The sequence below is a fragment of the Physeter macrocephalus genome, chromosome 9 (assembly GCF_002837175.3).
Source record: "Physeter macrocephalus isolate SW-GA chromosome 9, ASM283717v5, whole genome shotgun sequence".
NCBI classification, from domain to species: Eukaryota; Metazoa; Chordata; class Mammalia; order Artiodactyla; family Physeteridae; genus Physeter; species Physeter macrocephalus.
In genome coordinates, this window is record NC_041222.1 from 3,928,433 (window position 1) to 3,951,777 (window position 23,345).

The 23,345-nt window shown below is 40.2% G+C and overlaps 3 protein-coding genes and 1 pseudogene across 7 annotated transcripts in view; 2 read left to right on the top strand and 2 right to left on the bottom strand.

The window, feature by feature from the left end:
• The window catches only part of RABGAP1 (RAB GTPase activating protein 1), a 163,343-nt gene extending 160,174 nt beyond the window's left edge, over window positions 1–3,169 (bottom strand). Inside the window, exon 1 of the mRNA XM_007128903.4 lies at window positions 2,941–3,169. The gene's annotated coding sequence lies outside the window, so the exon portion shown is untranslated. The remainder of the gene's footprint in view (window positions 1–2,940) is intronic.
• A 103-nt stretch (window positions 3,170–3,272) lies between these two features.
• Window positions 3,273–16,116, top strand: ZBTB26 (zinc finger and BTB domain containing 26). Of its 4 annotated transcripts, none has more exons than XM_028493548.2 (3): window positions 3,273–3,361; window positions 11,786–13,065; window positions 15,169–16,116. In XM_028493548.2, exons 2-3 carry the CDS (start codon window positions 11,796–11,798, stop codon window positions 15,237–15,239), a joined length of 1,341 nt encoding a protein of 446 aa, XP_028349349.1. In that variant the 5' UTR covers window positions 3,273–3,361; window positions 11,786–11,795; the 3' UTR covers window positions 15,240–16,116. The 4 variants fall into 4 exon arrangements, with proteins under 4 accessions (XP_028349349.1, XP_054942954.1, XP_028349348.1 ...); XM_055086979.1 differs by having other exon boundaries at window positions 3,320–3,357; window positions 5,558–13,065; XM_028493547.2 differs by lacking the exon at window positions 3,273–3,361 and adding an exon at window positions 3,429–8,772.
• A 1,040-nt stretch (window positions 16,117–17,156) lies between these two features.
• On the top strand, window positions 17,157–21,228 carry ZBTB6 (zinc finger and BTB domain containing 6). 2 transcript variants are annotated; one of them, XM_007128906.4, is made up of 2 exons: window positions 17,157–17,282; window positions 18,393–21,228. In XM_007128906.4, the coding sequence occupies exon 2, from the start codon at window positions 18,402–18,404 to the stop codon at window positions 19,671–19,673; it is 1,272 nt and encodes a 423-aa protein (XP_007128968.1). In that variant the 5' UTR covers window positions 17,157–17,282; window positions 18,393–18,401; the 3' UTR covers window positions 19,674–21,228. The 2 variants fall into 2 exon arrangements, with proteins under 2 accessions (XP_007128968.1, XP_007128969.1); XM_007128907.4 differs by lacking the exon at window positions 17,157–17,282 and adding an exon at window positions 17,450–17,751.
• A 129-nt stretch (window positions 21,229–21,357) lies between these two features.
• The window catches only part of LOC112065500 (liprin-alpha-1-like), a 7,193-nt pseudogene continuing 5,205 nt past the window's right edge, over window positions 21,358–23,345 (bottom strand).

Genomic DNA, 23,345 nt, shown 5'->3' on the forward strand with positions numbered 1-23,345 from the left:
CATGCAAGTACTAACCAAAAGGGAGCTGGGGAGGTTATACTAAGGTCATACAAAATGACTTTAAAAAGGTTACAAGAGACAAAGAAGGTCATTATATATTAATAAAAGGTTCAAAAAAGCAAGATTATATAAAAATTATAAACATTTACATAACTAGAAGAGACTTTCAAAATATATGAAGCAAAAATGACCAGAATTAAAGGGAGGAATAAACAATTCTACAATAATAATTAGAAACTTCAACAGCCCACATTCAATAATGAATAGAACAACCAGATAAAGATAAGTTAGGCATTAGAGGACTTGAACATCACAATAAACCAACTGAACCTAACAGAAGTGTACAGAACATTCCACTGAACAACAGCAGAATACACATTCTTTTCAAGTTCACATGGGACATTCTTCAGGACAGGCCATACATTAGGCCATAAAACAAGTGTCAATAGATTTTAAAAGACAGGTATTATACAAAGTATCTTCTCCAACTACAATGGGATGAAGTTAGAAATCAGTAACAGAAGGAAAACTGGAAAATTCACAATATGTGGAAATTAGAAACACATTCTTAAAGAACAAATGGGTCAAAGAAGACCCCAAAAGGGAAATTAGAATGTACTTGAAAATGAGTAAAAATGATAAAAACGTACAAAACTTATAGGATACAATGCAAACAGTAATTAGAGAAATTTATCGTTGTAAATGGCTACATTAAAAAACAAGAAAAATCTCAAAATAATACCCTAACTTTATACCTTATGAAATACGAAAAAGAACAAACTAAACCCAAAGCTAGCAGAAGGAAGGAAATAAAACGGAATGGAAAATAAACCAAAAAAAAAAAAAAAGAAAGAGAGAAAAAAAAAAATCAATGAAACCAAAAGTTGTTTCTTTGAAAAGATCAACAAAAATCAACCTAGAAAACAATGGGCAAATTCCTTGAAACACACAAATTATTTATTATAAATGGATTCCAGAAAAATTGGAAAATCTCAACATACTTATAAGAAGAGATTGAGTGTGTAATCAAAAACCTCCCAAAAAAGAACAGTCTTGCACCAGATGGCTTTACCAGTGAATTGTAACAAATATTTAATTTAATTAAAATATTTAATTAAGAATTAATACCAATCCTTCTCAAACTCTTCCAAAAAACTGAAGAAGAGGGAATGCTTTCTAATCTCATGAGGCCTTCATTATCCTGACACCAAAGCTAAATAAACCCATCACAAGAAAATTATATACCAATGTCTCTTATGCATATAGGTGCAAAAATCCTCAACAACATAAAGGGAAATCAAATCCAATAGCATACTAACAGGATTACTCCCCATGACCAAGTGGGATTTATCCCAAGAATGCAAGAGTGGTTTACCATAAGATCAACCAATGTAATATATCTCATTAATAAGAACTAAGGAAAAAAAACTCATGATCATCTCAATTGATGCTGAAAAGTCATCTAACAGAATACAATCCCTTTTTGTGATAAGATCTTTCAGAAAAGTAGTTACAGAGGGAAAATTCCTCAACATGATAAAAGTATCTGTGAAAAACCCACATCTGAATCAGTAGCTTACCTACGCCTCTAAGAACAACTCATGAACAAGTCAAGGATGCCTCTTTTCACTGCTGCTATTCAACAATGTAGTGGAAGTTCTAGCCAGAACTATTAGACAAGAAATAAAAGGCATCCTAGTTGTAAATGAAGAGGTAAAACTATATTCACAGGCAACATAATCATATATATAGAAACACCCAAAGAATCCACAAGAAAGCTTGTAGAGCCAAAAAACAAATTCAGAAGCGTTGCTGGGTACAAGACCAACACCAAAAATCAGTTGTTTCTACACACTAGCAACAATATGAAAAGGAAATTAAGAAAGCAATTTCATTTATAATATTATCAAAAAGAATTAAATACCCTGAAAACTAGAAAACACTGCTGAAAGAAATTAATGAAGACCTAAGTACATGGAAAGACATTTCATATTTAGACAGGAAGACTTAAAATTAAGATAGCAATATTACCCAAAGTGATGTACAGATTCAACACAATCTCTATCAAAATTACAACAGCCTTTTTCTCAAAAATGTAAAAGCTGATCCTCAAATTCATATGGAATTTCAAGGGGCCTGGCATAGCCAAAACAATCTGGAAAAAAGAATAAAGTTGAAGGCCTCACACTTCCTCACTTACAAACTTACTACAAAGCTACAGTAATTAAAAGAATATGGTACTAGTGCAAGAGCTGCAGTCACATGTAATAGAATAGAGAGCCCAGCAATAAATTCTCACATACATGGTCAGTTGATTTTCAACAAAGGTGACAAGCCCATTCAATGGGGAAAGGACAGACTTTTCAAAAACGGTGCTGGAAAAACGATAACGACATGCAAAAGAATGAAGTTGGCTATAGCAGCAGTGATGGTTACAATATTGTGAACGTACTTAATGCCATGGAACTTCACACTTACAATGATTAAAATGATAAATACTATTCATGTTTTACCACAATATCCTCCCTCTCCAGCCCCTAAAAAGGAGGAGAAGCCAGAGAGCCATTGGACTGGCAAGATGGAAAAGGGCTCTAGAATGGTACTGAAGTTTACTGGTGGGCAGGACTGCGTGGATGATGCCATTCACCAACACAAGGACTACAAGAGATAAGAAGCAGGTCTGCGGATGTACTTGAGTTCAAAGGTACATTAACACTGGACAACCAGTTGGAGATGTCTTCTAGGCAGCTGACCCTGGAGCTCAAGAGAGCTGTCTGGTCTGGCGAAAGAGATCTGTGAATAGTCAGCACGTTGTAGGTAACGGAGAATGCAGATCCCTGGGAAACACCAACATCCAAAAAGCGAGGGAGGTAAACTTCCTTCCCTCCACTTCCTGGGCCCAACGCGGCGAGTCCACATCCCTAGGCGGGAGGGGCTTACCAACACTTTAAGTGCGGCGGCGCCCTTCAGGCCCACGCAGGCAGCAGACAGCCGACGCGCAGCTAGAGAGGAGCGGCTGAGAAGGAGCGAAGCGCGCGGGGCCCGAGCCCCAAACGTTAGGGAGCCGCGGCACCCGCACCTCGGCTCACTGGCGGAGATGCTCGCAGGAGTCTGAGGCACGCGTTTTGCACCCCGCCCACAGCAACGAAAGTCCCTCTCCGAGCCCGCCGCCCTCCCAGCCTTCCGATTGGCGGAGAGGACCATGGGACCTGGAAGTTGTCTTTGTCCGGCGAGGGCTGCCCTTCCGGTTCCGTTGGGTCCCCCTTTGGCTCGGGTTCCCCGCCCCTCCCCCTTCCCGGAGCCCCGAGGGGCCGGAGCTCCTGGCGGTGCCGGATCCTGACGGTGGCCTTCCCCTGGGTCTGTAAGTGCGGAGGCGGCCGGAGCGCCGGGTAGGGGTACGAGGTCTCTCAAAATGGAGCCCCCTTGGGGCCCTGGATTGGCCGGGACCTGCCCTGGGATGGGGGCCGAGGGGCTGGCCTAGGCCCGGGGGGACTTATGGAGCCCTAGGCCCGGCCCATGCTGTGCCCCGCCCCTTTCCCTTCCCAGCGTCTGGAGTGGGGAGCCTAAGGATGCCCCCAGGGACCTCCTCCTGGGACCCCAGCCGAGGGCCCAGCAGTTTGCTTGAACGCCCGACTCTGGCATCCTGTAGGACGTGCCAGATCTGGGCCATGGCAAGGCCTCAGGGCCAGCCCGCGAGAATTATTATGAGTGCTAAGCTAGGTTACCCTTTTGCCACTGGCAACAGCACCTTTATATTTCTGGCGCTATGTCAGGCACTGGGAATTCGTAAGATATTGTTCCAAGTTTCAGGGTCAAGTTTGGGAGCCAGATAAAAACAAATGAGTGCTCCTGCGATGTATGAATCAGTCATATATGTATGAACTGTTCAAGGGGCAGTTGCTGGGGAGGCTGAAGAAAGAAAGTGACTTCTCAATTTTATTTGTTGGAGAGGATAAGGTGGAGAAGGGCTTTTCCTACAGGAGGAACAGTTGCAATGCTGTGAAGGAATGACTGAGCATAACTTGTGTGGGAAGAGGAGGAGGGGGGCGCGGGGCTCTTGTGCAAAGGATGAGATATGAGGCTGGGAAAGTAGACCGAGGTCCAGATAGTGAAGGTTTAATCCTAAAGGAGGTGGGTACTTTTTGAAGAATTTTGAGCAGGAGACTGGTATAGTCGGATTTGCACTGTAGAAAACCATCTTGTTCTGGAGGTCAGCCTATAGGATAGGAATTTCTATAAACTGATTCTGGACTCTTTAGCTAAAGTCTAGATGCTCTCATTGGAGATTCTTTTGAAGGAGTAGTGGGATCAGTCTAGTGAGAAGTAATGAAATCCTGAAATGGAGTTATGACAGTGTTATTGGAAAGAAGGCAGGTAATGCTGTAGTGAATGCTGTAAAGACTCCATAATAAATTGGATGTTGAGGGTGAAAGAAGCATCAAAGCTGAGTCTTAGGTTTTAGGCCTGTGGTATTTGAAGAATGTTAATGCCATTATCAGCAATAAAACCATAAGCCTAGTGTAGATGACAAATTCATTTTTTGGATATGTTGACTTGAAGGCCTGGTGAGATAGCCACATGGAGCTGTCCAGTATAGAGTTGGAAATGCAAATCTGCAGCTCAACCTAAATGCTGTGGCTAGAGGTAAAGGTTTGAATCATCATAGAGCGTAGAGGTGGAAGCCATGGGAATAGCTGGCATCAGGAAGGGGTTATTGAGAAAGAAGGGAATATTTGGGGGGAATGGTTGCATTTACAAAGCAAAAAGAAGAATTAGAACTAATAGTAGTTGGTGTAGTAGCAGAAACAGAAGTAGATGATAAAATATAAGAAGTAGATGATAAATATAAGAGTTCCAGCAACCAAGAAGACTCAGAAATCAAGAGAAGAGAGTACTGAGAAGGGTCCACTGGGACAGCTGATGCAGAGCATTAGGAGAATGAGGGGAAAAAAAGATGGCCATTTCTTTATCGAGAGATCATGAGTGACCTTTTACAAAGCTATTTTAATAGAGTGATGAGGTGATAATATATGAAATAATGCAGACCTCAAGTGGTTTGGTGTCAATGAGAATGAAAAAAAAAGCCACATATGAAGGATTTCACAAAAAAAATTGACAGGCTTTATTTACTTACTTACCTAGCATTTGCTTATAGAGCACAGTTCCAGGCACTATTCTAAGTTCTTTTAAAAATTAACTTAATTTTTAAAATGAATTTACTTTAAAATTAATTTAATTTCCCATAACAACCCTATGAAGTAATATTCTTTGACAGGTGGGAAAACTGAAAAACAGAAGTGGTTAAGTAACTTGCCCAAGGTCACACAGCTAGTAAGTGGTGGAGCAGGGTTTGATTCTAGGAAATATGGTTTTACCCACTGCACTAAGCAGTGATTGAATATGGGAGTCAAAAGAATGGGAAAAATTTAAGCAAAGGTAGACTCAATTAATTAGAAAATGGAGAGGCTTGGAAGGAGATCCAGATTGAGAAGAAGGTAAGTAATGGATTTATGTTTGTGTTATGTATTTGTTTTTTATTTCTTTTCTTCTGTTTTAGATTCTCTTCCAGTCTGTGCCATTTTAGGTCAATTTCATTCACAGTTAAGTCAGTTTATGCCATGCTTTCATCTATTACTTATTATCTATAATCAGGTCTCCTCTTCAGCTTCAGAGCTGTATCCAGCTAGCTAATGGATCTTCTTCTTAAAGTCATGCAGGCTCCTCTGGTTAAACATTTTAACACCTGACCGATGGTCATCCCCTCCAATATTCCCTAGCTTATTGAATGACACTCTGTCAAAGATACCCAGTTTCTCAAACCAAATATCTTGGAGTCATCTTGACCTTTCATCTCTTGTTTCCCACCTTGGTCATCAAGTCCATCAGTTCTCTGTTTGAAATATCTCTAGGATCTGTTTCCTCTCTCCATCCATATTATTTCCACTCAGTATCCATATTATTCAGGCCCTCATTATTTCTATCTTGATCTGTTAAAGTAATAGCATACTAGCAGGTTTTCTTGCTTCCATGCCTACTGTTCTCAGAGCCATTCTCCATAAGCTTTTATTTTTGACTTATTGAGTTTTAGCCAGTGTAAGAGTTTAGATATCATGCATTTCAAGTGATAGAGTAGTAGCCTAGGGCAGGTATTTTTGATTAGCTTGAATTGAGGTTAAGTTTGGTTAAGATTAGCCATGAGGATGGAGAGTTAGGAATTTTTTAAATAGAGAAGGTAATAAAACATTGAGAAACCAAGACAGGCTTTCTGAGGAAGTAAGCATTAAGAAAACAGCAAAAAGTCAAGGACTAAGCTTTGAAGAATATACTTACCTTTACACGATTTAGTGAACCCTTGAGGAACAGATCAGCAAAAGCATGGTGAAAAACTGAGGCCAGTAGTTAAGTCACTTGCCCACTTCTGTACAACAGTTTAAGAAGAATGAACTAGGTCTATTTATTCAATATAAATAACCCTCAAAAGCAATAAATGAAAAAAGAAAGTTGCAAAACAATATATATATAGTTTATAAGTAAGAAACCTAATTTTATTTTTTATTTTCTGTGGCTAGAAGTGTTGTTATATAGAAGTGTTGTTTTAAAAATGGAGGGGAGGGAGAGTCATTAGGGAAGAAACTTAGAACCAACTGAGAACTGAGTGGAAGGAGGCTGAGAAAGGGGACTTTTACTTTACCTATATTAAAAAATTTTTCCAAGAAGGGTATATTTCTGTAATCTTACAGTAAAACAAAAGAGTGAGACCTTGGAGAATGCAGTGTCATGAAAGTTACCCAAAAGAAGAAAATGTTTGAGTTTTATAGAGAGAAAAGCTGTAGTTTATTACAACCTCTTTGAAAAATGGCATGTGGTGTTAATGAAAGACGAAGAAAGATTTCCAAGTAGCTGTGAGTGCTAAGTTGAAAGATAAAGTCACTTTTATGAGGTAGATGAGGAAACAGACTGACATACAGCTTTGGAGTTTATTATACAGAATAGAAAAGTTTTCCTTATCAGTATTATTAGAGGCATTTTAGATAAGAAACATGGATATTTTTGCACTGCCCATCGCACGGCAGTGAACGTTGTTGAACATAGAATATTCACTGATCCTTTCTGGTTACTCCTGTTTGAACAAAGGGAGATTTTCAAATCAGCTGGAACATTTGTTATGGAAATGATTATGGAAGAATTGTGTAAATATAAATAAAGAGAGAATGATCTTAAGTGAGACTATTCCTATTTCATTGATGTTTGAGAAATGGGTCATTAAAACTTGCTGAGAGAAACTCAGCAGTATTTAGACTTAATCATAGTAACCTAGACAACAGATGATAAGGACCTGAACCAAGCCAATGGTAGTAAGAATATAGAGAGAGAATTTGGAAATCATTCTGAGGAAAGAATCAACAGAATGTGGAGACCAAGTCTCTATTCTACCTGATCAGATCTTTACTTTCTTTAAGTTACTAGAAGGTCTGCTATAATCTAGAATTATGTGAGAGATTTTTATGACAATTATCAATAATTGCTGTTATACTTATAAATTAACTATAGTTGGGGAGTCTGAAAATCAAATATATTCATAATTTTATTAAGTTTTGTTTGTAAATGGCATTAAGTTTCATTCTACAAAGATAAATACACAGTATATGTATAGTTGATTCACTTTGTTATAAAGCAGAAACTAACACACCATTGTAAAGCAATTATACTCCAGTAAAGATGTTAAAAAAAAAAAAGATAAATACACAAAGGGTAGAAAAATAATATAAAGTTAAAATAAGTGAGAAAGGAAGGTAAGACAAGGATAATACATAAATGCTTTACTATTAAAGTCCTCTAGACTTGACACAAATTTGGCTTTAAGTTGTACTTTTTGTTCTTAAACATAAAACTTTTATTGAAGCATAACTAAATACACAAAAGCATATCAGTCATAAGTGTACAGCTGAATGGATATGAGCAGGGAGATCTGAACAGTTACACAGTTAACAGCCATAAGATAAAACTTCAGCTAGCCTAGTTTCATACATGAATTTTGGCATCATGCAGCTTGGGCACAAGTTCTACCTCTAACATTTAATACTTTCCACCTCTCTTAAATTGAGCAAGTTATTTATGTTCACCAAGCTTGGGTTTCCTCATAGGCAAAGTGGAATGATAATAATACCTACCTCATAGAGATTTTGAGGCTTAAATGGGTCAACTTGGGTAAAGCACTTAGCACTATACCTGGTACTCAGCAAGGATTCAGTAAAGATTAGCTATCATTTTTCTTATTTTTAAATAAAATTAAACCAGTTCATATGAAACAAGTGTTCCTTTTTATTTTGACATTTTAGAAATTTTGTTTAAAATTTGGTTTTATGTTGTTAAAACTATTTTTTGGAAACAAACCCTAGAAAGACATTTTCCCCAGGGCACTCAAAAGAGGGTATCATGATAATATAGAGCATCTCTACCATAGCTCAATAATAATTTCATAGGGAACATTAGGAGTTAATTATGGTTTTTGTTGAATGAACTGTGTAAAAAATAACAGTTGGTCCTTGCCCTCAAATAACTAACAGTCTGTTGGAAAGAGAGACTAGTGACAAGAAACAATTCAAGGATAAACTGTGTGGCCTGGAAATAAGAGTTTATCAAAGGGAGACAATACAGCGGGCTGAGACATTAAGGAAAACTTCTTAAACAGAATAATTTTTCCTCATATTCTTGGACTACAGCAGACAAATCAAGCACTTTCCTGAGATACCTGTTTGACTGCTTCTGTTGGTAAGTTTCTTGAGACTGATGAATAGGAAGTAAATGAAATTGTACTCCAACTCCTGTCTTTGGAACTTCAAGGAACAATCCCTGAGGATAGTTGTCTAAAGCATTGCAAGTACTGTCATATTACAGATGGAAGCAATTAATGTTCATTTTTCAGTGTGAGTAGGAAAATACTGACCTGTCAGTAAATGTAGGACAAGCTAAACCTCTAAGAAAGAATGCCCCTTTTGTTTGGCCACTTGAACAGCAGTCATTTATATAATTTCTAGTTATAAATTGGGACAGTCACTGTTTCCAGATCAAATATATTAAGCTACTGTAATTGCTAAAACTGACCAGAGATAGATAATAGAGTTGTGCCACTTTGTTTACTGATACAGTCCCTGTGTCTCCTAGATTTTTCCTTTTCATTTGATATTCACCACCTTTTCTGTGGTGCTGAATTTGCTTCTCTACATCCCTCCTCTCATCTTCATTGTGATTTTTCATTATCTGTACACTCAGAGTGCCATACAAAGGGAAAGCTTATAATTTTTGTATAAATATATTTTAATATACCTCTGCCATACCAGTTCCCCCTCCTAAATCTCACCTCTCTTTCAATGACATTTTAATTCGGCTGAAATCCTAAGTTTAAAACCTTTACACGTTACTTTTTTTCATTTTCTATCTCCAGTTACCAAGTTTTTTGAAATATCTTTTTGTTATTTTTCCTTGCTCCTTATTCCCATTTTCATTCCTTTCTAGGCTCTCATGGCCTCAGACCTGTAATGCTTATGCAGACACTGCATTGGTCTTCCTAACAGCAGTTCTTGCTTCTTACTACTGTCAAATGAATCGCATAGGTTCAACAAATGCAAACTGAGCACCTGCCGTGTGTTTAGTACAATATCAGGTGATGGGAATACACACCAGTTTGAACAGAAGAGGGTTTGGCCAGTAATGTGGCTGCATTAAGTAGAATTTGAAGCCAAAGGAAAGAGTGTTTTGCCCTAGAAGATTCAGGTTCCCAGCATTAGCTCCATTGAATAGGGTGGAGATTCTTCTCTCTAATGCCATGTAGCTTGCAGTTTGGGGGAAAGGAACAAGTATTGGTATCCTGAGTGTTATGTTAGAAATACTTTTAGTTATAGGTCCAGTAGAGACAACTGTTCTAATCTAAGGGGTTAGGGAAGGGCCCTGAGAGGAAATAAAGGAGTCAGAATTGGCTAGGAATAGTGTTACGGACTAAAGAAATAACTGCTAAGGTTTGGAGTCAGTAGAGTGCTGTCATGAACCAGGCACTGAGCAATATGAGTGAGACCTAGATTCTGCCTTTACGAGCTGGTGTTCTATGAGCCTTTGTAATTCAGTGTTCTAGAAGATAAAATTATAAAGATTGGGCTTCGGGGCCAGATGTTGCTAGGAACAGCTGGTTGTCTCGTGATTCTCAACTGCGGAGTTGATGGATACATAAAGTTCAAGGTGAATTTATTGATGCACTGAGATTGTAGAGCTGCTTCTCAGGGGTAGACCTGATATACCGACTGATCTCACAGAAGACTGCTATATAGACTGGTGGATTGTCATTGTAAAAATAATAAATGTGTTGACAATATCAGGTTGACATGGCTAACTCATCCTTCCCTTTAGAGTGACACATGGGAAGCCAAGTTATCAGAAAATCGTTTGAAGAGTATGGAATCAGAACATGGGGACTTTCTCCAAAGGAATTGCTTCATAAAGGGACAAATACACAGAGTTTTGGCAAAGACACCTTCTCCATGGTTGAATGGTTTATGCCAATGTTAAATTTACTTGATCAGTTTATATTCAAGAAGTTAGTCTTCATCCAGGAGACAATGGGAGGTCACAGAAGGATTTTAGGCAGGAGTTGGATATAATCAGACCTGTGTTTTTCAAAGAGGACGTGTGATGGTGTAGAAGTTGGATTAGAGGTAATAGAAGCTGGAACCAAGGAACATTTATGAATCAGTTCTAGTAGTCCGGTTGATGAGTAATGATGGATAAATAAGGATAAGGAAGAAAGAATAGAATCTAGTAAGGATTAACTAGATCCACCTTACTCCTACTCAGATTCCCACCAAGTGACTCATCTTGTTTTTCTGTGTCAAATATTTACTTCATATATCAAGAAATGTTTCTTAAGAAAGAGTTTAGGTTTGTCCAAAATGCACAGGATAAAGACCTGTGCCTTTGACACTGTCTAAAAGTTGTCCCTTTAGGCATGTGACTTTCATTTTATTGCAGAAATACTTGTATGAGTAAATTCACATCAGTTTAAACAGAAGAGGGTTTACCCAAGAATGGGGCAAGCAATGTCACTGCAGTAAAATACAAAGCGAAGGAAAAGAGTGTTTTGTCTTCGAAGAAGCAGGTTCACAGTATCATGCAAAATAGTTACTTCATTATTACTTGTTGGGATGTTTTAGGTAGTTCTTGAAACCTGATAGAATTATCATTTGAGAAGGAAAAACAATGCCCTTGGAATAACTCAAGCACTGTTCTTATATTAAGCATCTTAAAAAGTTGAATAGGGGCTTCCCTGGTGGCGCAGTGGTTGAGAGCCCGCCTGCTGATGCAGGAGATGCAGGAGACACGGGTTCGTGCCCCGGTCCGGAAGATCCCCCAGGCCGCAGAGCGGCTGGGCCCGTGAGCCATGGCCGCTGAGCCTGCGCGTCCGGAGCCTGTGCTCCGCAATGGGAGAGGCCACAACAGTGAGAGGCCCGCGTACCGCAAAAAAAAAAAAAAAAAAAAAAAAAGTTGAATGAATACCAAGCTGTTTACACGGATACAAGTCCACTCCTTAGGTGCAATTGACACTTGATGTTGGTAAGGAGTAATTTTTAACAGCCTTTGAAAGCAGTTATACTAGCTTCCTCTTTCAAGGAAAATTTTATTCAGATACATATAAACAAGTATGACAACACAAATTTGTTTTTGGAAGGAAAATCCAGGTTTTCTTAATTGTTTGTATTTTCTTAAATTCATCCTTTTTAACATTTCTGTTCTTTAGGTCTGCCAAAATGTCTGAAAGATCAGATCTCCTTCACTTCAAGTTTGAAAATTATGGAGATTCAATGTTACAAAAAATGAACAAATTAAGAGAAGAGAATAAATTTTGTGATGTTACAGTTCTCATAGATGATATTGAGGTACAGGGGCATAAAATTGTGTTTGCTGCAGGTTCCCCCTTCTTAAGAGACCAATTTTTACTGAACGATTCCAGAGAGGTGAAAATCTCCATATTACAGAGTTCCGAAGTGGGGAGACAATTGCTCTTATCCTGTTACAGTGGTGTGCTGGAATTCCCTGAGATGGAACTGGTAAATTACTTGACGGCTGCAAGTTTTCTTCAGATGAGCCACATTGTAGAACGGTGCACACAGGCCTTGTGGAAGTTTATAAAGCCAAAACAACCAATGGATAGTAAAGAGGGATGTGAACCGCAGAGTGCTTCTCCCCAGTCAAAAGAACATCAGGGAGATGGCAGAGGCTCCCCAAAGCAGGACTCACCTTGTATCCATCCATCTGAAGACAGTATGGATATGGAGGACAGTGATATTCAGATTGTTAAGGTAGAATCTATTGGGGATGTATCAGAGGTTAGAAGTAAAAAAGATCAGAACCAGTTTATTTCATCTGAACCCACTGCTTTACATTCATCAGAGCCCCAGCACTCCCTGATAAATTCAACTGTGGAAAACAGAGTAAGTGAAATAGAACAAAACCACCTCCACAATTATGCCCTGTCTTACACAGGCAGTGATAACATCATCATGGCCTCAAAAGATGTCTTTGGGCCTAATATTCGAGGTGTAGACAAAGGCCTACAGTGGCATCACCAATGCCCAAAGTGTACCAGGGTGTTTCGTCACCTGGAGAACTACGCCAACCATTTAAAAATGCACAAACTCTTTATGTGTCTACTCTGCGGCAAGACTTTTACTCAGAAAGGCAACCTTCATCGACACATGCGTGTGCATGCCGGCATTAAACCTTTCCAGTGTAAAATCTGTGGGAAAACCTTTTCTCAGAAGTGTTCCTTACAGGATCATCTTAACCTTCACAGTGGAGATAAGCCCCATAAGTGTAACTATTGTGACATGGTTTTTGCACATAAGCCAGTTTTGAGGAAACACCTTAAACAGCTGCATGGCAAAAACAGCTTTGATAATGCCAATGAAAGAAATGTGCAAGACCTCACAGTGGACTTTGATTCTTTTGCATGTACAACAGTCACAGACTCGAAAGGGTGTCAGCCACAGCCTGATGCGACACAGGTCCTGGATGCAGGTAAACTGGCCCAAGCTGTCCTGAACTTAAGGAATGATAGTACTTGTGTGAATTGAGTAGGGCCTTTATGCTCCTAACTAGAACTGACTGCGAACAATGGCAAGTCTGAGTCTTTTTAGGAGTGATTTTGCGAATTTGACTTCTCCAAAGCCTCTGTGCTCTGGAAGTCATAGGGGTGAGTCAAAGCACTAATAGACCAGGCAACTTGCCACTTGGAGTGGTCTTGCCTTCCTTTTGCCCTTTCCCATGTTCTGTTTTGAATTATTTATCCTGTGATGTCTGTTTTCCTTTCCCAAGGAGTATTCCACCTGTCTACCTAACATTGACTTATGTCTTAGACTGACACTGTTTTAGACTTTTCACAGGGCACATTCTGAAGGTACCAACAAGTTAATAATATCACCTCCAATCCACTAATAGATGCTATGCTAAGAGAAGCGAATAATATTTTTCACTGGCAGAAAATAAGCTGAGATATAAGGAGATATTGCTGTTGGCCTGAATATGTGATAGAATTTGTAGTTGCCTTGCCTACTGATAATTCATCTATGTCTGATAAATGAATGAATCTGCTTCCTACAATTTGTACTTGTCTTGGAGCTGGCTATAAAGTATTTTAGATTATTCTGTACTCTTTTCAACAGTATATGGCCCAACTTCACATCACTGAAGTTCACATAGACCAGAGTACAATATTTTTAGCAACACCTGCAGACAGATAGTTAGGAATCAGCATGGGGAGCATAACCAACAAAGAATAGTACAGTTGTACAACAGTACTTATTTGGGACGTCTTCCCCAAAAAGAAGCCAGATGTTTATAATTAATCTCTAACTTACTTGGTGATGCTTTTGAAGTCAGGATTGCTCCAGGCACATTTAAAGTGTGCTAACGCATAATGGTCTCTCTAAAAAGGGGCTATCTGGAGTCATTCTCTAGGCTTTGTTTTAGAAGTTAGCCATCAGTAAGGTGAGTTTCGCCTTCAGAGTTTTGTCCAGTGTATTGTAATAGTCTCTGAATTCTCATTTCCTTGTGTACCTTAACTTCTAAAATGGATGAAAAAAGTGGGTCACAGGAGCAGTCAGGTTTTTGCATTTAGATATTTCTATAAAGGTACATAGTCCCACCTTGTCACCTCTGATAGATCACTAATACAAAGTTGATTTTCCATTATGGAAAAACAAAACAACTGTTTTTCCTAAAGCACATGTTATAGTTCAGAAATAAAATTTTGAGTCTTATTAGTTTCTGACCCATGAGTTAGATTTAGGTAATAGGAGTGTTTGAGTCCGTAGAGAATCTTAAGAGATCATTTAGTCCACCTCCCTTTTTTTAAGTTGGGATATCCAAAGCCCAAAGAGGTGGCCTGGCCAAGGTTAGCCAAAGTAGATAAGTAACTAAATATGAGCTATGGTCTCCTCACTTCTCACTGTCCCTTGGCTTAAAAAGATTTAGTCCGTGATCAAGAATACCTTAATAAAAAGTTCCTAGTTTGTGCTTCCCCTCTGTGAATCACTGTTTGCTTTCTGAGACATCCTGGATTTTGCAAATAAAACATCACAGAAGGATTTATTTTTGTAAGTTAATTATTTTTTGGTTAGGATGAATATTACATTTTTCCTAAGCAAGTGACTGATTTGCTAGGTGTTGATTAGGAAGGGCAAGGACAAGTAAGAATAATGTGAGAAGGATCCAAATGGAAACTGATTTTGTCTTGAAACAGTGTTTATTTGGTTTCTATCAGGATTTTCTGTTTTTGTTTCTGAGCTATGAGAGTCCATGTACAGATAAACCAAAAATTAGTTTTAACTTGAGTAGTCAGAGGGAGTTCTTAAAGTTGTTATAATTTGATGCATTTATATGTGAATCTGATTTGAAGTATAATTTCTACCTTTTGTTAAAAGATTTTAAATGAGAATAAAATTGAGTGATAAGACTAACAGGTATCTATGCCTAATGTCACTCATTATATGGTCTAATGATGCTGCCTAGCATTCTGGTTTTTATATGATCCAGCCAAAGAGTACCAGTTCTATGCAACAGTGAGACACTAACATGTTAACCAATGTTTCACTATTTTCTCTGAACATCATTTTATCACAGGGAAATTTCAAGTTGGAGTGCTTCCTCTGCTTACATTCATGTCCTGTTTTTGTTACTGGTTTGAAGACTAAAAGGCATGGGTTCAAATAAGATTGGTCTCTTTGGTTGGAGACTATTCCTGGATTCATTCAGACATTCAAGAGACATTTATTGAACACCTACTATTGCCAGGCACTATGCTAGATACTGAGGATATGAAGGTAAGATTGCTATGGTCCCTGCCCTCACAGAGCTTACAGTCTCATGTAGTCTTAGTGAGATAAGGTGTCAATTTGGTTTTATCCTAGGAAGAATAAAGAAAACTGCCTTGCTTTCTTTGATCACTTTAAATTAGCATCTTGATGGTTTTATATCACTAAATCTTCTAGTTCTCACCTTTTTCAACTGCAAACTACTGACATGGTTTACAGTGTCTCCCATTTCTTGGCTGGAGAGGTGTTCTGTTTCTGTGAGACATTTTCTTAATTTTGGTGGTACTTGACTTTTCTCTTTCTTTGTTTATACATGTTTCTTAGATTGCATTGCAAAGTGGTCAAGTTACTGATATCAAATATGTTTTACAGGGGAAGATGACTTTCAAAACTAGTCGTATTCTTGTAGAGGAGGAAGATTTTTTAAAACCTTAGACATTCAGCATTTGTATTTTATGGATCCCCAGGATAACTAAAAAGGAGAGAGGGCTCTCTTTACCATAGTTTGGTTTTTAAAAAATTACTGTGTCACAGTTATTTATTTATTATTTAATTTTAAAGGCAAACTCCAAACTGAAGTGGCTCTGAGGTAAATCAGATGTAGTTTTAATTTGTTTTAGTTTCTTTATTAGAAGGTCTATAAATGGAGGGTGACCAGTGTCACTTCTTCTAAGATATTATCCTAAACAAACAACCCAGAACATTTTATTTCAGCTGGTGAATAGCTGTTCTAAATCTGTTGTATGTTAGACATACTGTGAACTACCTCTTCACTTATTATTGGGAAGTTTCCTTAATAAAAGTTTGACAATTAAAGCTCTGATGTCAGTGGTTTATTTTCTCTCTCCCGTCCTGCTTCCCTTTCCAATTGCTTGAATTTGAATACAGGAATGCTTTCTTCACTCCTATTCTTGAAAAGACATTAATCAAGCACGCTGAGCTTGGCTTCAGAAGCAAATCTGGGCTAACCAGAAATTGTTACTAGGGTCCGTTACTTCCTCCTGTGCTATTGACTGAGGGGATGGAGCAACTGCTTTTAAGAATTAGCTGAGACATTCCTTCATTTGGCAAATCCTTGATGCCTACTAAGTTCTAGACTTCGGGAATGCAAGGAGCAGTAAGTCACTGTCCTAAATACCTCTGCCTAGGTGGGACACATTTCAATACAGGTACGATAATTGCCGTCATTAAGGCAGCCAAAGGGTTTACTGGTTCCCAATTGGGAGCCAAGTAATTCACGGGCAGTTCAGGATGGCTTCAGGGATGATGTGATTTATGAACGATGGATGAATGGGATTTTGAGGGATGAATGGTAGGAGGGCTAGGGCATGTTGGAGGAAACAGCCGGGCCAACGGTTGAGATAGAAGGCCTGGGTTTGCCAAGGACGTGAGAGGGGTAGGGGCGTGGGGAGGAAGCGATAGGTTGAGCGGTGAGGTGGGATCCAGATCCTGATGGGGCATTAGCTAGGCAATCTCGAATACTGATCCCGATGGCACTCTCCTCTCCTTACCTCCGCCACCTTTTAAATTGTATATTTCAGGGTAAGCAGAGGACCTGGCTCCTAATAATCCGGGAGGGCCTCCCAGGGGTCCCGGTTCTGGGTACTCTGACAGACGCGCTGTACCCCATCTTCACAACCCGTCTGCTATTCGGATGTTGAGGAGAGCTCACGGAGGGGACCGGCTTGAGTACCGAAAGTGGGACAGGAGAGATGGGACATGCCAGAATTCGGGGGCCTTTCTGTTATTCCAGGTGTAGGGGGGAGTAAGGGAGACTGTCTCAGGATGTCCTTCCGGGACGCCCAGCGGGCCCCAGTGAAGAATGAAGCTAGTTGACACCGGATGTGTTTCCTCCCAGGCTGACCCCACCTTCCGCCCTGGGCCGCCGCTGCAGCGGAAAGCTCGGCTCTGGTTTCTGAGTCGGTGAGTGAGCGCGTGGGAAACTCCGGCAGTTGGGGAAGCCGGAGGAGGAGGCGGCGGAGGAGGAGGGCAGCAGCGAGGCGCGGCCCGGGAGTGGCTGGAGGGGTGCTGCAGGCACCTGGCCGTCAGGACCTTGTTCCTGGCAGGCTTGGCTCGGGAAGACCTATGTGGCGAGCTGGAGGATCTTCCAGGCCACCTGGGGTCCGGATTCAGTTCAACAGATATTCCCGAAGCTGCCCCTGCGCTCGCTGCAGGAACTCAAATGAACCAGGCTCCTTTTCGTGGTGTTCTGAGAGCAACTGACTCTGTCCGGGAGACGGGTGGTTAAATCTTACTTGATTTGAGCCTTCAGCCAAATCACTAGCTGAAAGCGCGAATGTAACATGTGCAAAGGTGTAATTGGGTCTTCTTGTCTGGCCAGTGATGAAAATCTAAATATCAAAGAAGCTTCAGTGTAAAAGATAGAGGAAAGGTAAAGCCATAACGTTGGTGAAGGCCAAATAATGAAAGATCTTGTATTTGCTAAGAAGGTTAGGCTGTCCTGGAGGTAGAGGAGAGCAATGGAGGATTTAAAGCAGAAGAGTAAAAGAGAATTTTTTTTAAAGTTTTAAAAGATGTTAATCTGGTGGCACTTAGGAGGGTAGTTTGGAATGTAGGAGAGTGTGGTATCAAGGAGACTGCATGGGTCCAGGTGAACAGAAGGAAGACCTGCAGTAGTGATGAGGAGTAGGAAGTCTGGAGATTACATTAAGGTTTCTAATTTGGGAAACTGAGTTAAGTCCACTTAGTAGTGCGCATTAACAATGTCCTTGACCATAAGGGACATACAGTTTAGTCAAGGAGAAAAACATAGAAACTGTTGAGTACATTTCAACATAATAAGTTCTGTAACAGAAGTATGAAAAATGTACCACAAGATCATAGAGAAATGCGTTTTATTTTTCTGGGTCTTGAGATGGTTATATAGGGGTTCATTCTTAGCGCCCAGATTAGAATTTGAGTTGTCTTTTACCCAGTTTAGGTTTAGGATTTTTTGATTGTTTGTTTTTACTATCACAGTGTAGGAAAGCATCCCCGATCCTTACATCAATGTTTATGTTTTATTTTGCTTAGATTGTGACCATGGCTGCTGAGTCTGATGTTCTGCACTTCCAGTTTGAACAGCAAGGAGATGTAGTCTTGCAGAAAATGAATCTCTTGAGACAGCAGAATTTATTTTGTGATGTGTCAATTTATATTAATGACACTGAGTTCCAGGGGCACAAGGTGATTTTAGCTGCTTGCTCCACTTTTATGAGAGATCAATTTTTACTCACGCAGTCAAAACATGTCAGAATCACCATCTTGCAGAGTGCAGAAGTTGGCAGAAAATTGTTGCTCTCTTGCTACACTGGGGCACTTGAAGTTAAAAGGAAAGAGCTTTTGAAATACTTGACTGCTGCTAGTTACCTTCAGATGGTTCACATTGTGGAAAAGTGCACAGAAGCTTTGTCAAAATATCTGGAAATTGATCTTTCTATGAAAAATAACAATCAACATGCTGACCTGTGTCAATCCTCTGATCCAGATGTTAAGAATGAAGAAGAAAATTCAGATAAAGACTGTGAGATCATTGAAATTTCAGAGGATAGTCCTGTAAACATAGATTTCCATGTTAAAGAAGAAAGCAATGCTTTACAGTCTGCAGTAGAGAGCTTGACATCAGAAAGAAAGGAAATGAAGTCACCGGAGCTGTCTTCAGTAGACATAGGTTTTAAAGACAATGAAATTCGTATCCTCCATGTGGAATCTATCAGTACTGGGGATGTAGAAAATGAGAAGTTTTCACAGCCTTGTACCTCTTCAAAAGCAAGCATGTATTTCTCGGAAACACAGCATTCACTGATCAATTCTACAGTTGAGAGCAGAGTGGCAGAAGTTCCTGGGAATCAAGATCAGGGCTTATTTTGTGAGAATACTGAAGGAAGTCATGGTACAGTGAATGAGATTCAGAATCTAGAGGATGCTTTTTCCCTGAGGCACCAGTGCCCCCGGTGCCCTCGGGGGTTTCTTCACGTTGAAAACTATCTGCGCCACCTTAAGATGCATAAACTGTTCTTGTGCTTACAGTGTGGGAAAACATTTACACAAAAGAAAAATCTCAACCGGCACATTCGAGGGCACATGGGCATACGGCCCTTTCAGTGTACTGTATGCCTGAAGACATTTACTGCTAAAAGCACACTTCAAGACCACTTGAACATACACAGTGGGGATCGGCCATACAAATGCCACTGTTGTGACATGGATTTCAAGCACAAATCTGCTCTCAAAAAGCACTTAACCTCTGTCCATGGCAGAAGCAGTGGTGAAAAACTACCCAGGCATGATATGGAAAGGCAAAATCGACTATAATTAGAATCACACCTTGCTATGTAAGCCTTACATCATTCTGTTAGGCAAGTCTTTCTATAGAAATGCAGCATTTGTAATATTGAGTTTCCAACCCTATCTTTGGGTCTTATTTTTGGTCTACCTACACAAGTTATTCTTTCTGAACTTGTACTACCAGTTCCAAAGTGTGGGAGACATGTTAAAGCTGAGAGGATGCTGTCTCATCTCATACATTATATATAAGTCCCAGTGGTTTACCTAGAGAAATAGTGTTCCTCTTAAATATTCTTGATTGTAGTGACAGAGGATCCAGCATTATTTCCAGATTCTGATTTTGAGTCTCTAGATAATTGATATAAGTGTAAAATCCAACCATACCATAACTTCAATAAATTAGGATAATGGAAAGAGAAAATAAATTTTAAAACATACTATTACCCATTATTAGTGATTTTAAAAACAGAACTAGTGAATTTTTTTTTTAACCAACTATTGGATTCTAAACTAAACACCAAGGTATCTTGTTTTAAACCATAAAGGAACACAATTCAAATTCATTTGGAAGTAGCAGACTTTCCTTATACATAAGCTAATATTCCTTACAATAATATTTCCATGAGTTGTTAGTATACATATTTTAGAAACGATTAATTGGGCCCAGGTTTCTTGATTTTTTTTTAATACGGTTACATTTAATAATTTTGTGGCCAGTAAAATTATACCATTGGCATGAAGCTCTAAGATATTTTTTCTGTTTCCTTTTTGAAATTTATTTTATTTTATTTGTTGGTTAACGTACAGTAAAATTGACCTTTGTTTTTGCTGCACAGTTCTATGAATTTTTACATATGTACAGATTTATGCAACCACCACTGCAATTAGGATACAGAACATTCCATCACGCTCCAAAACTCCTTTATGCTTCCCCTTTGTAGTCAGCTCCTCATCCTAGCGCTAAACCCAGGCAACAGTTCTCCATCACTATAATTTTGCCTTTTATCATAAATGGAACCTTATAGTATGTTCCTCTTTATTAAAAAAAATTATTTATTTCTTTTGGCTGCACTGGATCTTAGTTGCAGCACACGGGATCTTTTAGTTGCGGCATGGGGACTTCTTGGTTGCAGCATGCATGTGGGATCTAGTTCCCTGACCAGGGATCGAACCCAGGCCCCTTGCATTGGGAGCACGGAGTCTTACCCACTGGACTACCAGGGAAATCCATAGCATGTTCCCTTTTGATATGCTTTTTTCACTCAGCATAATGCCTTTGAGACTCATCCATGTTGCTGTGTGTGTCAGTAGTTCATTCCTTTTTTTATCTTGAATTGGCAATACATATTAGTTTTCTTACTGTCACTAGATGAGCAGTTAAAATAGGGGTAGCTATTAGTAGTCTCTTAATAACCTTTTTCATTTACATTAATGCAATTTGTATAACCCTTCCTAGAGTTTTCTTTTTTCATTTTTCCTGAAGTGTTCTATTTGCCTTTTCCCCCTCAGTTTTATGAGATGTACTTGACATACATCACTTTATGAGTTTAAGGTGTATAGCATAATGTTCGGACTTACATATATTGAAATACTTAGTGCAATAAATTTAGTAAGGATCCATCATCTCATAGAGATACAATAAAAAGAGAAAGCAAAAAACCATTTTATTTTTCTTTTTATGAGGATATTGACTGAAAAAAATGCACAATGCGAGAGTTGCAGTAAGGACACTAAAGATTAAGTGGTCATGGAGGTAGAAGGGGCAGAGGATCCATCACACCCCACTGCACCCTCTGGACTTCCTGTTAGGTGAGAATTATAAACCTCCTACTTCTTTTAGTCACTGTTTTCCAGTCACTCATAAATAAAAATTGTCTGCACAGGGAGCACTAGGGCCAGGGCAGGGGAGGGTGCTTCCCTGTACCATTAAAATGCATATTTTAAGTTCCTCTCTTGAACAGGTCTAAGATAAGAGTATACAGTTCTGTGGGCCACTTATGTCTGAAAGTAAGATGTTTCCTCCTAATGACTTGAAAACGATTTTAATAAAAAGTTGTTTTTGCCAGCAGGTTTCTCACATGTCCTGCTCGTGAGGCTCAAGCAATTCAGTGGTTGGGAACTTGGGTCTCCAAGTGGTCGCTGTCGGGCAGTGGTTGGATATGGGATCATTTGTTTTTTGGAAGTTTACGATTTTTTTCAGCCTGTCCTCCCAATTTGCTGAGTCCCAAGGCATCTTGAGATGAGTTTTCTGTCTCTGCATTACCACCTTGTCATCACGATTCCTTGCCAAGATGTGCAGGTCGGCCCTTTGCTTTCTTGTCAGACAAGCGGCCGATAGAGGACTTGATGACCTTCTTCCTGGGGGCTTTGGGCAGCGACTCCTGGCTGCTGTTACTACTGCTGGGGTTGCTCACGGGGCCATCCTGCAAACCTTTCGAGTTGTGCATATCCCTGGTGTCCTCGGGGCTGGCTGTGTGCAGCGCCCCCTTGTGCATCCGGTCCAGCCGAAGGGACAGCGGGGAGGAGGGGGCCGAGGTTCCACATTTTATGGTCATCTTGTCATCTTGTACCGCTTCTCGGGAAGCTAGTGGCCTGGAAGTCTCCACGCAGCGCTGGCAGCCGGCCTTTCTGGGGGTGCAGCCACACCACGCTGCTGCTGAAGGAGTCTGCGGGCCCATCTGCCATGGGGAACCTGACATCTGGGATGCTGCCCAAGTGGGGTCGGCCTTGGTGATGGAGCTCCTCTCAGCCTCGTCTGGTCCAGTTCAGCTCTCAGGGCTTCCAGGTTTAGTCTTAGCTGATCCTTACCATGTTGCATTTCTTCTAACTGTGTTTTTGCATTCTCAACTTCTTGTAGGAGAGACTTCTTCTCTGCTAGAGTAGCTGTTCTCTCTTTAAGATGAAGCTGAAGCCTCTTGTTAGATTCTGAAAGAAGCTTGTCAACAGTGTCCGATAAACATTTATTATGTTCTTCATTCATTTTCTCTCTGCCTTGCCTTGGAGAGTGCAGCCACACTCTAGGCCAGCTCCGCCTCCACCTTGGGGAGCACCTCTGCTATCTGCAGGGTCTGCTGCAGCTTCTGCTGTGCCAGCTGCAGGCGTTCTTGCAACTGGCAGTTTTTAGCCTCAGTTTCACGGACATCTCGTTTGAATTTCGTGTTCATTTCCTCAGATTTAATGAGGTCTCTGGCCGTGTACAGATCTTCCTCCAGCTCTGTCACATGAGTAGAGAGGGCTGCCAGGCGCTCCTTCATCTGGCTCCGCTCTCTTGACTGCTTGTCTCTGATTTCCCCAGAGCTCGATCAATTTAGCAAGGTCTTCGTGAAGATCTTCATCAGAAGATCTCCACAGAGATCAGGTTCCTATAGGTCTCCACAATCACGTCCCTGTACAAGGCCCTCTGAGCAGGGTCCAGGTATTCCCACTCCTCCTGAGTGAATTTTATGGCCACATCCTCAAAGGTCAACCGTTCCTGAGAAAGAATGATCCCAGACTCCAGTTCTTTCCTCTTCCAGGCATCTTCCTTAGGCTGTTGAAGCCAATCTTGAAGGTTTCAAAGATACTGTTTAGGGCTTCCTTGGTGGCGCAGTGGTTGAGAGTCCGCCTGCCGATGCAGGGGACACGGGTTCGTGCCCCCGTCTGGGAAGATCCCACATGCCGCGGAGCGGCTGGGCCCGTGAGCCATGGCCGCTGAGCCTG